At 37.0% G+C, this 12,555-nt stretch overlaps 1 protein-coding gene across 3 annotated transcripts in view; it reads left to right on the top strand.

Moving 5' to 3' along the window:
* MSH3 (mutS homolog 3) overlaps positions 1-12,555 on the top strand; it is a 107,675-nt gene that overhangs the window by 36,252 nt on the left and 58,868 nt on the right. For 2 of the 3 annotated variants that reach the window (XM_085529683.1, XM_085529684.1), the window contains exons 11-12: positions 7,279-7,363; positions 7,990-8,099. In XM_085529683.1, the coding sequence (XP_085385809.1) occupies positions 7,279-7,363; positions 7,990-8,099 (195 nt within the window). Of the gene's footprint in view, positions 1-6,912; positions 7,027-7,278; positions 7,364-7,989; positions 8,100-12,555 lie in introns of those variants that run through there. The other variant, XM_085529685.1, reaches the window with a different exon arrangement.

Raw genomic sequence — 12,555 nt, 5'->3', positions numbered from 1 at the left:
TTGTAGGAGATCCCTGTCTTTTTTTGAACTGGAAGCCCAGAACTGGACACACTAGTCTAAATGTGGCCCTGCCAGGGCAGAGGAGGTGAGGACCACCTCCCTCAACCTGCTGGCCATGCTCTTTTTGACGCACTCCATAATGCACTCCAGGACACCATTAGCCACAGGGGTGCACTGTTTGCTTATGGCCAACCTATTATCCACCAAGACACCCAGTTTATTCTTGGAAGAGCTTCTCTCCAGCAGGTCATCCTCTAACATGTACTGATGTGATATGTATGTGATGGCATAGAAGGCTATTAGGTTGGTCAAGCATGGTTTCCCCTTCCTGAATCTATGCCGACTACTCCTGATAACCTTTTTCTCTTTCACTTGCTTGGGGGTGACATCCAGAACAAGTTGTTCCATCAGCTTTTCAGGGATGGAGGTGAGGCTGACTGGTCTGTTGTTTCTCAGATTCTCAATTTGCCTTTTATGAAGACTGGAGTGACACTGGCAATCTTCCAATCTTCAGATACATCTCGCATTTACCAAGGTCTTTCAAATATGATAGAGAATGGTTCTGCAGTCACCTCTGGCAGTTTTCTCAGCACATGTGGGTGCATCCCACTGTGCCCATGGATTTGTATGCATTGACTTTGGCTAGATGCTCTCTGATCAGATTGTCTTTGATGAACAGAAAGTCTCCCTTTACCCAGACTCTCTCTCTTACTTCCTGAGGGCTAGTTTTATCATTAAAATCTGAAGCAAAGAAGGCATTTAGTGTCTCTGCCTGTTCAGTGTCAGCCACCTCATTTAGTAAGGGACCCATGTTTTTCCTAGTCTTTCTTTTACAGTTGATATACTGAAAAAAGCCTTCCTTGCTATCCTTTACCTCCTTTGCAAGGTTTAATTTCAAGAGGGCCTTAGCCTTTCTTGTTGCATTCCTGCAACTCCACCATTAAGTGATTGCTGCATCCCAAAATTCCCCCAATCATTGCATCCTTGACTAGTTCTTGAGTTGGCTTCGTGGTACCTAGGAACAGGGAACCAAACTTGCAAAAAACTTGTCAGACCTTCCAGTGCAAGGTTACTGAAAAGATAACACAGCCATGAAAATAAACTCTTCTTCCCCTGGGAAGTCACAGCTCATATGTTTATTAGGTATTTTCAAGTGAGCACTCAAAAGTTTAAACAGTATTATGCAGCTGTATTAAAAAAAAAAAAATATTGCCATTCAAGCATCTTTTTATCCCTTTCTGCGCAAGTACAAAAGGCTCTGTCCTCACTTATGTTTGAAAATATCATTAAGGTTTATTAAACGTTTTATGAAACAGCTTTCTATGTTACGCATATGGTGTGAAATACTGTCCTGGTCGTCTCTGTGTTCCTCTATCCTGCAAACAGGTAGTAGTCGACAAAGAAAACCAGGATGCAAGCTAGAAACTCTAAAATATTTCACGTCAGTTATAGTTCATAAACGTATTGCACAATGTTCAAAGAATTTCAAGCTCTATTTTGAAGGAGTCCCTACATTATACATGTATTAAATAAATCAGTTGCTTTCAGAAAATGATTGCTGGTGTCCTCTTTAAATATTTTTCACATAGCTTCTAAAATATTTGTAGTTTGGTATTCTAGATTTTGGAATAGATTTTATCTCTCAAGTTGCCCTTCCGCTTGATAAGTACCGTTAAAATATTAACAAAGTATGCTGGACTCATAGGCCCAATGAGAAAGCAGTTCTTGTGGTATCTTCTAAGACTTCTTGCTTTTTCCACCAAGGAGTGCTCTAATCTGTGGCATTCTAGTGCTGTGGTGTTCCCATCCTTTGGCCGGTTGTTTGCAAAAGAGCTTGGATGGTGAGGCAGGAACTAGAGAAATCTTGCAAGAAAAATCTGAACTAGAAAGTGAACTCCTAGGTGATGCCTCTCCATGGTCATGCTTCTGAATCACTATTGTCACAGTGTTCAATCACAAAGTGTATGTTTTCTGGTGGAGTGGGATACAAGTTCACATTTCACATAGAAATAAACTCAGTAGCAAAGGAGGAATGCCATCATGTGAGGGTTTATCTAGCAGCAGATAGTTGTTGATACCAGCTTCATCTCAAAATCAAATATAATTATAGACTAAGAAGGAAAAACACTAACTCTTGCAGTTGACATTTGCCTGCTGTGTGTTGCTCTGATAAATTTTATCTGAACTTTTGAATTTCTGAATGGAAAGTCAATGAACTGTTTGCTATCTTGGTGATACCCTATGAAGAAATAAAAGACGTTCCTTGGGATAACATTGTTTCTGAGCTCAAGAACTCAGATTCTACTGCATTTATTTCTAAAGCTTCTACTTCTTTATCTTGCTAATACTGACTTCTAATTGTCACTTTTAGTATGTCACAGTGTATTTGCATGTATTGAATGTGAATATACTGAGCCAGACTCAATTTTATATACTTCTCTTTAGAAATGCTACTTAAATACTGGAAAGAGAAAAACTTTAAGACAAAGGATGTCAGGTTCATGGATTTTCTGTGATTCTGCAGGACGCAGAAAAGAAATACTTTCATTGTACTGTCAAGCAACTTAGAATTCCTTGGAGAATTCAGGTCAATGAGCATATACCAATGAGTCAGTGAGCATGAATTCGTAGCTATGAGACAGTTTTCAGTTTATTGATGTGGCACAGATCTGGGTGAAGAAGACCTATTTGATAGGAGGAATGAAAAAACAATTCCTTATACCTTAGCATTTTCTTCTGAGAAACACCTTTCTCCCAGCTAAAGAGAATTCCAGCTGAATTTTTATAACAAGAAATGATTACTGATGGGAAATTTATTTTATTTTGGTATTCAGGTAAAAATGTAAAATGCAGTTTTAAGTTCCTCAACAAAGCAAATTATTAAGAGAAAAAATGTTTCTGCCACAGCAGAACCCCAGGATATGGCTAGGCTGCTCTGGATCTCCAGCAGCAAGTAAAAATAGATTTAGCAATGAATGAGAGAAGCTTTTATGTCATGTGTTCTATTGCTTTACATACTGAGACACCTTTATTGGTTTTGGCATGAAGCTGTACATATCTAGGAGAGATTTTTAAAGACAGATGAATACCCAGTTTTGTTTGAAAATATCATCGTTTGCATAGCAGTTGCTGGGAAATGTGTCTATGTATTTTTATATTGCTTTCCAGCATATTAGAAAGAAAAAAAGAGACTGTAGTCTTTACAGTTTGACCAGTGACAGATAAATTTAAGAAATTTGAGAAAGGAAGAACCATCCATCTTTCTGAAGTAGAGAAGTAGCTGTGGGTTTGGAGAACTGTCAGTAGTGAAGGCAGAAGTGAAAGAAAGGAGATGGAGCAGCTAAAGTGGCTATGAGGGAAGTAAGGAAAGAAAGGAGGACTTCAACAAGAGGATAAGTGATTTATTTGTTTATAGTAGAAATGGGAAGGAGTTTGTGAGATGAAACTGAGAGAAGTCAAAATTAGTTCTCTCAGCATAAAATGGTGGTCTTCCTTGAATTTTCAGGAGAAATGTCATTGAAATCAAGGACACTGTGTGTATATAGCTTCTATATCTTTTGTATGTTGATGTTTTGGAAAACTGTATTCAAGATATTGCACAGGTTTATTTCCTCCTATGTGCTGTGTGTGAGACTTTGAGAAAGAGAGTACTGAAGTGATTTTGGGAGGTCTCAAGGTCAGCTCAGAAGCATGAGGACTGGAAAGGGAAAGGTATGTTTTTCGGATACTAAGAAGAGGTGCTTATGAAAGGATGTGCCTTATCTCTGGATGGCACAGAAGACTGACAGAGAGGACTTCTTCCAGTATGGAAGTTTGAAACTTCTAGGAAGCCGAGGCTGTGTTCAGGTGAAGTGTTCTGAGGCAGCAGTCATTTGGGAAGAGCAAGGCTGCAGACCATGGGGGGAGTTCAGTGGAGAAAAAGGAGAAAACTAGTTCGGGATAAAAATGATGAAGGTTATTTTTCTTCCTTCATCCTCCTATGCTGTCTTATTTGTATACTTGTACTATGTTTTGTGTTTCCAATTTTGGTTTTGTGGTTTTTTTTTATTTTTTTATTTTTTTATTTTAAATTTTTTATTTTTTTTTATTTTTAATTTATTACTATTTTTAGTTAGGAATTTCTGGACTCTTGACACATCAGGGATTTGTACCAGACATTCTAGCCCTGTGACAATATCCACTAACAAATTTAAAACTCTGGTTAATTAAATAGAGAATGCAATCTGGGCTTGACGTCCTTCACTACTTAGACTGTGGTAAATGTCTTTCTTACCTAAAGCTTCTGAGAAATGAAGAGACTGCTTTTTACTCCTTGAAGCTGAACAGGAATCCCTGCAACTCTTATGTAAATGCATAGGTTCATTCACTTTTAGAAGTCTTGAAGATGTAGACGAGAGGTCTGTAAAAGGTAATTGAGCAAAGAAAATCTGCTATTTAGTAGACTTTCAAAGCAGTGCTTTGCAGCTTCATTGGGAAGCTTTTAGAGATTTGCAAAATTAAAGTATTTGAAAATGGCTGATCTGAATAACATACATTGACTTGGGCTGTGTCACTTATTGTGAAATGGTATGGAATGTCTCCTGCAGAAGGAAGCACACTTTAAAAGCACACTTTTCCTATAAGCTCCTTGGAACGTATAAAGATGAAAGCAATCAAGTTTCATAGGTAACATGCAAGAATAAAAGTTTCAGGATATAGTTTATTGTTTTAAAATCATCATAGTAACCCTTTAATAGTCATCATCAAGTGCAATTCTACTCTGAAAAGCTGTTTTATGAATAGCAACCTCTTCCTAGTAAGCATTCCTTAAAAGTTTCATAAATCCTAGCAGAAACATGCTGTTTCCTCTTATTTCTTTCTTCCTAGGCATGATCCTACTTTGCCTGCTTAGAATAACTGGCTATTTCTATCATGAGTGTTTTGCGCTGTTTAAGTATTTGACACTTGTGAAAAGTCACTCCTTTATAACTCGCAGAAGAAACCAATGTGTTGCACTCCAGCTGAAGTGATTTTGAAGGGCCATTTCTGCTGGCACAGAAGATGGCAAATAGCAGCATACTAGAACTTCTCACAAAGGCAGTGCTGACACTCACTGTAAAACCAGCATTGACTTAATATTTTGTTTACAACCTCCATCTCATGAACTTGGGCCCTTAATTCCCTACCAAAAAAGTCTCTTTGTTCACATTTTTATCAAGTTCTAATCCTAAGCTGAAGGAAGATGAGGGGGTGGAAGCAAAACACATTCTTCATGTGACATCTGCAATTGTTGGTTCAGCATATTCTGTAGTTGATCTTGGCTATTACTCATATACTCCAAGCTCTCAATTACCAGGATTAATAGCAGGGTTGGAGTAACTCAGATAAAGCAAACAGCTGAATAAAATAAAACATACGTAACTTATGCCATGAGAACTTCTTCAGCATGTCTTCTTATGAAGGACTAGTAACTTGAACTTGCCACTGGGCAGTTAGCTTCTTTCAAATGCCATCATAGAACACTTGCAGTGGATAAGACATGCTCTGTGTTAAGTGCTTTGAAGCACCGGGCTTCCGCCAGTTAAAATGTGGAAACACTGCAGCCAGTATAGTCTTGAAGCTCACTAGTGGAGTTGATAGAAACAAGCAGAAGCATCCTTTGTGCTTTTAGGGAAAGAGAAAGGCATAGTTCTTGAACCTTGAATCCAGCGGGTTTATGAGGTCACAGGCTTGAGTAGTGGCAAATCAAAATGCAGCAAATGGGGAAATTCCAGGTCATGTAAATTCTAGATGTAGAAGAGATGATTAGGTGCTTTTGGAAGAGTGAGTACAATTTAGTATTGATTACAGAGATTGGGAGTCAAGCAAGAATCATTCCTATTTAATTTTGCCAGCACCAGCTGGGACTGAATATCATAAAAGGAAGTACTGTTTTGTTGCTTATAACATTGTGTATTTTGGAGGACATTTCTTCTTTTGCCTCCAAGCCCTGTTTTGCTAAGGCTGGTCATGGGCGCAGTTCTGAGTTAGCACTGTTTTCAAACTTTCCCTGAACTTCTTGAGGGCACTCAGTTAAATCAACTTAAAATAAAATAAAATAAAATCTGCAGAAAATACTTTTAATTTGACCCATTATTTAGGAACAAATTTAACAGCAGGTCTGAACACCTGCATGCAACTTGAATGTAGAACATTATTTTCTGAATATTTCATGCTTTTGAAATCTTTAGTGTTTTTGTTGGTTTTTTTTTTCTTTTTTCTTTTAAATATATAGCAGTAATGCAGCTGTGTATGCCTAACTGAACAGTTGGAGTATGAGCGCTCCCCCACAGAGCTAAAATAGCATGCACTAAAGAAAATTTACGACAATCCAGGAAAGCAGTTTTAAATTGTACCCAGCAAGTCATTCCTTTTAGGCTAAGACAATAAAGAGCGTCCTAGATTTTGTGCAAAAAGCAGTCAGTGGTGTGATTAACCTAGACAATCATGACTTGATTTGTCAGAAGCATTTAGTGAGGATCTTGCGCTTCACTTCACTGTCCTGACTACCACATTTGTATATCTGAGGCAGAAAAGTTTTTGTTCCTTGTATGATCACATACCTAATACGTTTATTATTGTTGGCTCTGTTAAGTATTTTGCTCTAGCTGTGCATAAACATCACATTTGGGTTGGTCTATTCCTGTTGTGTTAGGGGGCATCAGAAAGTTCTATCGTTTTGGTCATGTTGTATTAAAAACAAAATGAAACAGTTAAATATGCACTATTTTCCTTTTCTTAAATAATGGTGCTAACAGACAGTTTAAATTAGTACTAGTCACTATATAAAAAAAATAAAAATAATGTATGTTTTGGTACATGTTGTTTTGATGACAAATGATCATGTTTGTTCAGCTCTCAAAGTATTAGGGTTACCCCTGTCCCTAGTCCTGTAGTGATCAGAACACTAGCAAGAGTGTTTACCTCCTGAGTTCCATCACAGACTGAAGAAAGCGCAGTTCTTTTACAGCTGAGTGCATCAGGATTAAGTAACAGGAAAGCTGAAATGTATTCTGAGCTTTGTTGGAATCATTATAAGAAACAGGGCAAATGAATCTTCTAATTTTGTTTTCCCAAGCAGTAAAATAAAATATGTTATTGATGTTCATCTGGTATTTATTTGAATAGATTATGATTTCTTACATAATTTTTTTGTTGTTATTTCATATGACTGATGAATTCTCTGAGAAACCTGACAGCTTTTAGCCATTACATATGTGCCAGTATTTCAAATATAGCATCTGAATTTTCTCTCCTCAGCAATTTCAAACAGTTGTCAAGTGAAAATGAATACATGACAATTAATGGGACAACAATGAAAAATCTTGAAATTTTACAGAATCAGGTAAGGAAAAATATAGTGTTTTTTTGTTTGGTTTTTTGTTTGTTTTTTTTTGTTTGTTTGTTTGATTGTTTTTAATTGTTGAGATTTTCAGAACTGTTTGATATAGTATTCCTAATGAAGTTGTTTAAGTTGGTTTGAAAATTTCACCCAGATGTTTGTTCAAATTATTTTGAATGGGATCAGACTGAAGGAGGATTATATTTTAAGAGGTATAAATGAAAGATAACCTCTAACACATTTTAGTACGAATTAGGAACTTTATTATATTTTGAATAACAAAGAGTTTTCCTAAAGTTTTAGACTTCTTTAGCAAGAGCAGTCAGGTGATACATATGCAATAGCATTTGTTTTTCATCTGTGCTGCTGGTTTATGTACAGACATAATTTCACGGGTTGAAAGTATTGGATTTATTTTCTACAGGCACTTTCTGACTGAAGAAAACACATATTCAAGTAACTCATGACTGCTGGAGAAGTTTTGTGCAAGGTGTTACTCATTAGAAACACAAATAGACATGTTTTAGTTGCACAATCTTATAGTCTAAATAGACAGTTTACATAGTGTAGTGAAAATCCTTTAGCTACGTAATCGTTTAAAATAATGATGCTTATTTTTATCATTTTAGACTGATTTGAAAACAAAAGGAAGCCTGCTGTGGGTCTTGGATCATACTAAAACTTCCTTTGGTCGTCGGAGACTGAAGAAATGGGTAATTCAGCCGCTCATGAAATCCAGGTTAGATATCTCTTTTTCTCAGGCTAAATCTATATTTTAAAATTATGACACTGAATATTCCCAATGCTTATTTTTCTCTAAGATCTGAGACCCATGGTAGAGTTTGCATGCCAAATGTGTTAGATGCAGATGCTGTATGTAAAGGTTTGAGACAGTTAATCCACTCTGTCTTAACTTCTGGGCACAGAACGTCTAAGTAGTTTGGTATGGTTGGTTTGGAGCAAATTAGAGATTGCTGTGCAGAAGTCAGATTTCATACCATTTTAAATCAGTTATGATTAAAATCCTCTATCAGACCATGAATGAGGAATTACGTGCTACTAATGTTTTATTCTAAACTTGCCAATGAGTGTTTCACCTACTTCTTACCCCACAAATAACTACATTCTTACTGCATTTTACTAGTTATTTTTACCATTACTCCTGTTAATGGTGTGTTACATATTAAGTGTTTCTTTTTGTTAGTTTGGAAATGTGATGACTGTTCACTCACTCATGTATTTTAAGCTGTGGTTTATTTTGTAATGATGAGAAATGCTTTATTCTGTAATATGTATCATGCTTATCCTTATTTTATCTTGAAATGGACGCTCCATCTTATAATTTCCCCTTGTGGGCTTTATTGGACTGTACAACTTAACCTTCAATATAGAATAAATAACAACAGTATCGAGTCTTTCCATGTGATATTTGTTACCTACAATTTGAGTTTCAGGATTTCTCCCTTTGAAAGTGAATTCCTTGAAAGTTATCAGTGTGAAATTTGCTCAGTTACTGTGTTATTCTCTTCAAATATACTGTACAGGAAATAGTTTTCAGAATTGTAGGAGTTGGAAGGAACCTCTGGAGATCATGTAGTCCAACCCTGTGCTCAAGCAGGTTCCATACAGTAGGTTACATAGGAAAGCATTCAGGTGGGTTCTAAATGCTTTCATGGACCCTACAACTTCTCTGTGCAGCTTGTTCCAGTGCTCTGTCATCCTCAAAGTTAAGGAGCTTTTTTCTCACATTCAAATGGAATTTCCTTTGTTCTAGATTGTATTCATTGCCTTTTGTCTAGTTGCAGGGCACCAGCAAAAGTCATGGCCCCCATCTCCCCCAAATCCTGGCCATCAGACATTTATAAACATTGATAAGATCCCCTCTTGGTCTTCTCCAAGCTTTCTGCATAACAGAGATATTCCTGGACCCTATCTTGGTCTTCTCCAAGCTTTCTGCATAACAGAGATATTCCTGGACCCTATCTAAAATAACTCTTCTCACTGTTTTACTTCTGTTTTTGATTTGCTAATATCAGAAATGAGCTGTTCTACACGAACAAGTATGCCAGTGTTTTAGCATCATGCTGCTATTGATAGTTAATACACGTTTGTATGGAAGCGTTTTGTTTTTTAACCAATTTTTAATACACTAAGTCATTATGTGCTTCTGAAATATGGCTGCTACATTTTATTCCTAGTCTTTTTGTAAGAACCTTTTCTCATCAGTGTTAAAGAAAAAGGAAAAAGAAAAAGAAAAAAAAGCATGTAGCCATCTTTCCCCCACCTTTGTTGCTGATGTGAAGTCTCATAGACCTGTTTCCCCTGTAGAAGCCATACTGGTTGGACAGTATGACATGGAAATTTTTTGCAAGAATTTAATATATTGATTTCAGGATGTCTTTTTTTTTTTTTTCTTTTTCTTTTTTTCTTCTGATAATAGCATGTATAGAATTTATTCACTTAAAAATGGCTTTACCCTCCCTGAACTCTACTTTAGGGAAGTTAATTGTCTGCCTGGTGTTCACCTTAAAAGCATATGGATAGAATTTCTGGGCCACTTTACAGAAATAAATTGAAATAAATTCCTTAAAATCTTTTGCAGCCCCATAGGCACCCTACAGACTTTTGGGAATTGTTTGTGAAGTTGTCAGTGGAGGGAGCCAGAGCACAGGCTCAGGGACCATGCAGGGACAGCAGTGAGGTTAAGAACCTGTAAAGGAATGGCTCTAACCACACTGCTCCTGGATGAGTGCATGTGATGCCACATGTGAAAGTCTTCAGCAGTGATGCAGGCACACTTGACTGGCCACAAGGATAAAAAAAAGTAAATTCTTGCTAGGGGACTCCAGGGTTTCTTTAAATTTAACCAGTAAATTTTAATTTGTATTCTCCTTTCTGTAAGTGCACAACCAATAGTAGAAGTTAGCAGTTTTTATTTCTTCTTGCTTCTCTGCTCTTTACTACTCCTAGAGAGCTAAGACTTCTCCTTTTTAAGTCTTTTTTATTCAGCATAGCAGAAATTTCTATGGCTAGCTACCAGTAGTCTTTGTTTGAAGTGAAAAAAGCTGTATTGTTTCCATATTGACTAGAAGTTGTAATTTCACATGCATAGCAGTGCATCAGACATCCGGTAGCATAGCAGTGCATCAGACATCTGGTAGTATTGTTTCCAGTAATGAACACAAATGCACTTAGAGAACATTCTGTAATTCTAATTCACCTGTGCCTCATGGAGTGACATTTTCAGTGGAAGTGAGATTTTTGTACTGCAGCCTTTCCAGTCAGTGGGTAGGTGCATTTCCCCTGGCATATCAGAAAGTGAGAGAGTGCAATTAGAGCTTCATGCCTTAAAGTTGAAAACCACTTGGGATGATGGATAACTTTCCGCTGGAGAAACACTATGTCAAGTTTAATAAAAGTAGAATGTGTATGGACAGATTACTTGGGCAATCCTGAAGGCAACCACTAGATCATCAGTAGTGTAATATATTGAGAGAATACCAAGAAAAGGTTTTAACCATTAGACAAGTGCAATTTGGGAAAACAAAACAGGGACAACTAAACAAGGTATAAGGTCCTCACTTTCCTGGATGTACTAATCTGACAATGGTGAGAATGTATCAGTCACTGAAGACTGTTTTGTTTGTTTGTTGTTTTTTTAGGAGGAATTGAGGAAAGTCACTGTTTTTTGTACAAGTTGTGTTTGTGCAAATTATAGAAATATTATCTTGACTTTCCTGTGTTGCCTTCAAAGTTTCATCAAGTGTCTTTTTCACCTAACTTCTGTGAGGGAAATGAAAAGAAAATAGTTGAGTTAGTTGGAACATTTTTGACTGAAAAGCATCCTGTTTTCATGTAATGCTGTAAAGTCTGAGCAGACGACAGAGATGCTGTCACCCTCAACAGTCAAAAAGCCAAGGCACTGGGTTCAGGATACAGTGTTTTAACACAGTGTCCTTTTTTTTTTTTTTTTTTTTTTTTTTTTGTCTTTGTATGCTGTATGTGATCAACATTCATGAGTAATTTCTAATACAAAGCTATAAGTAACCCATCCTTTTTCTCACTGGTTAGTAGTTTGTGCCTGTGCCTTGCCCAGCTGTTGGTTCTTCCACAATGTATATGAAATCTGTTACTATGAGATCAAATAAACATCTTCCACCTAGTCGGGGTTGGTTGTAATTTAACAAAGAGTTCAAATCTGAAAAAGGAGAGTGGGTAGAACAATTAATTGGAGTGTCATTATTTCCAAATTAAATCAGTCTCCAAAGCTAATAAAGCTGTGATGAGTGCTTAAAGTAGAATGTGAGGTAAAATATCATATAGAACAGTTCATAGCCACTGTAGGGGAATGTGTATGCAGAGAACTCTGTGGCCTGTGTGTATAGAACATAATATATTGCATAAGACATTTTTTTTTCCTGGTCTATTTCTGGAGAGATAGAATATCTTAAATTCAAGTGGGTGGATATTATGAAGTTGCATTTCTAGTGCTGTAGCCAGGGATAAGTTAGGTACTTTGCCAACTGAGCGAAAGATAATCTGGGAAATGTTCACGTATCCCTTTGTTACAAAACTGCTTAGTTTATGAGTTAGAAAAGTGTATATTGTAAAATCTGAAAAGCTTACATGGTGGGGAGGTATCTTGAAGTGATAAAATGTTGTGTATGTGACATTTAGATTACACAACACTCTGGCTCTTATTGGGACAGTATCTATTTTATTTTGAAGGTGTTTATGGCTTGAAGTAGCCTGTGCAGACTGAGTGATCCATAGTGACCTTCTTTAATATTCTGCCATGTGTCGTAGCATTTTGCTGTGTTACATGTGAAGAGCAGAAGTTAGCTTGACAATGTTAGGGATCTCGTTACAGACAACAGAGCTCCTTAAGCATACACATACACATAGTTCAGAAGTAGTGCAAATGGAAGCAAACAAGGCATGCACCATGCTCTGGTGTCAGTAGATCTTGTCTGTGTCAGCCTGAGCAGAAATAAGGAAAAAAATGCTTGCCTATGCACACAACTTGACATGCATGTTTTGGAGATGTGTGTTGATTCTGTTGTGTACTGAATGCTACAGAACATGCTAAGTGTACTAGGGAAAACAGAGCAATAAATAAAAAGCCTCTACAGCAATCCTCCATGTCCATGTCTTCCATACCCACCCTACCAGTAGCCATATCCCTGCTCTCTGTG

Source organism: Coturnix japonica, chromosome Z (genome assembly GCF_054131305.1).
Source record: "Coturnix japonica strain WE chromosome Z, WE-NBRP24, whole genome shotgun sequence".
Taxonomy (NCBI): domain Eukaryota; kingdom Metazoa; phylum Chordata; class Aves; order Galliformes; family Phasianidae; genus Coturnix; species Coturnix japonica.
The sequence above is the reverse complement of the archived record's forward strand: the minus strand, read 5'-3'. Positions and strand labels throughout refer to the sequence as shown.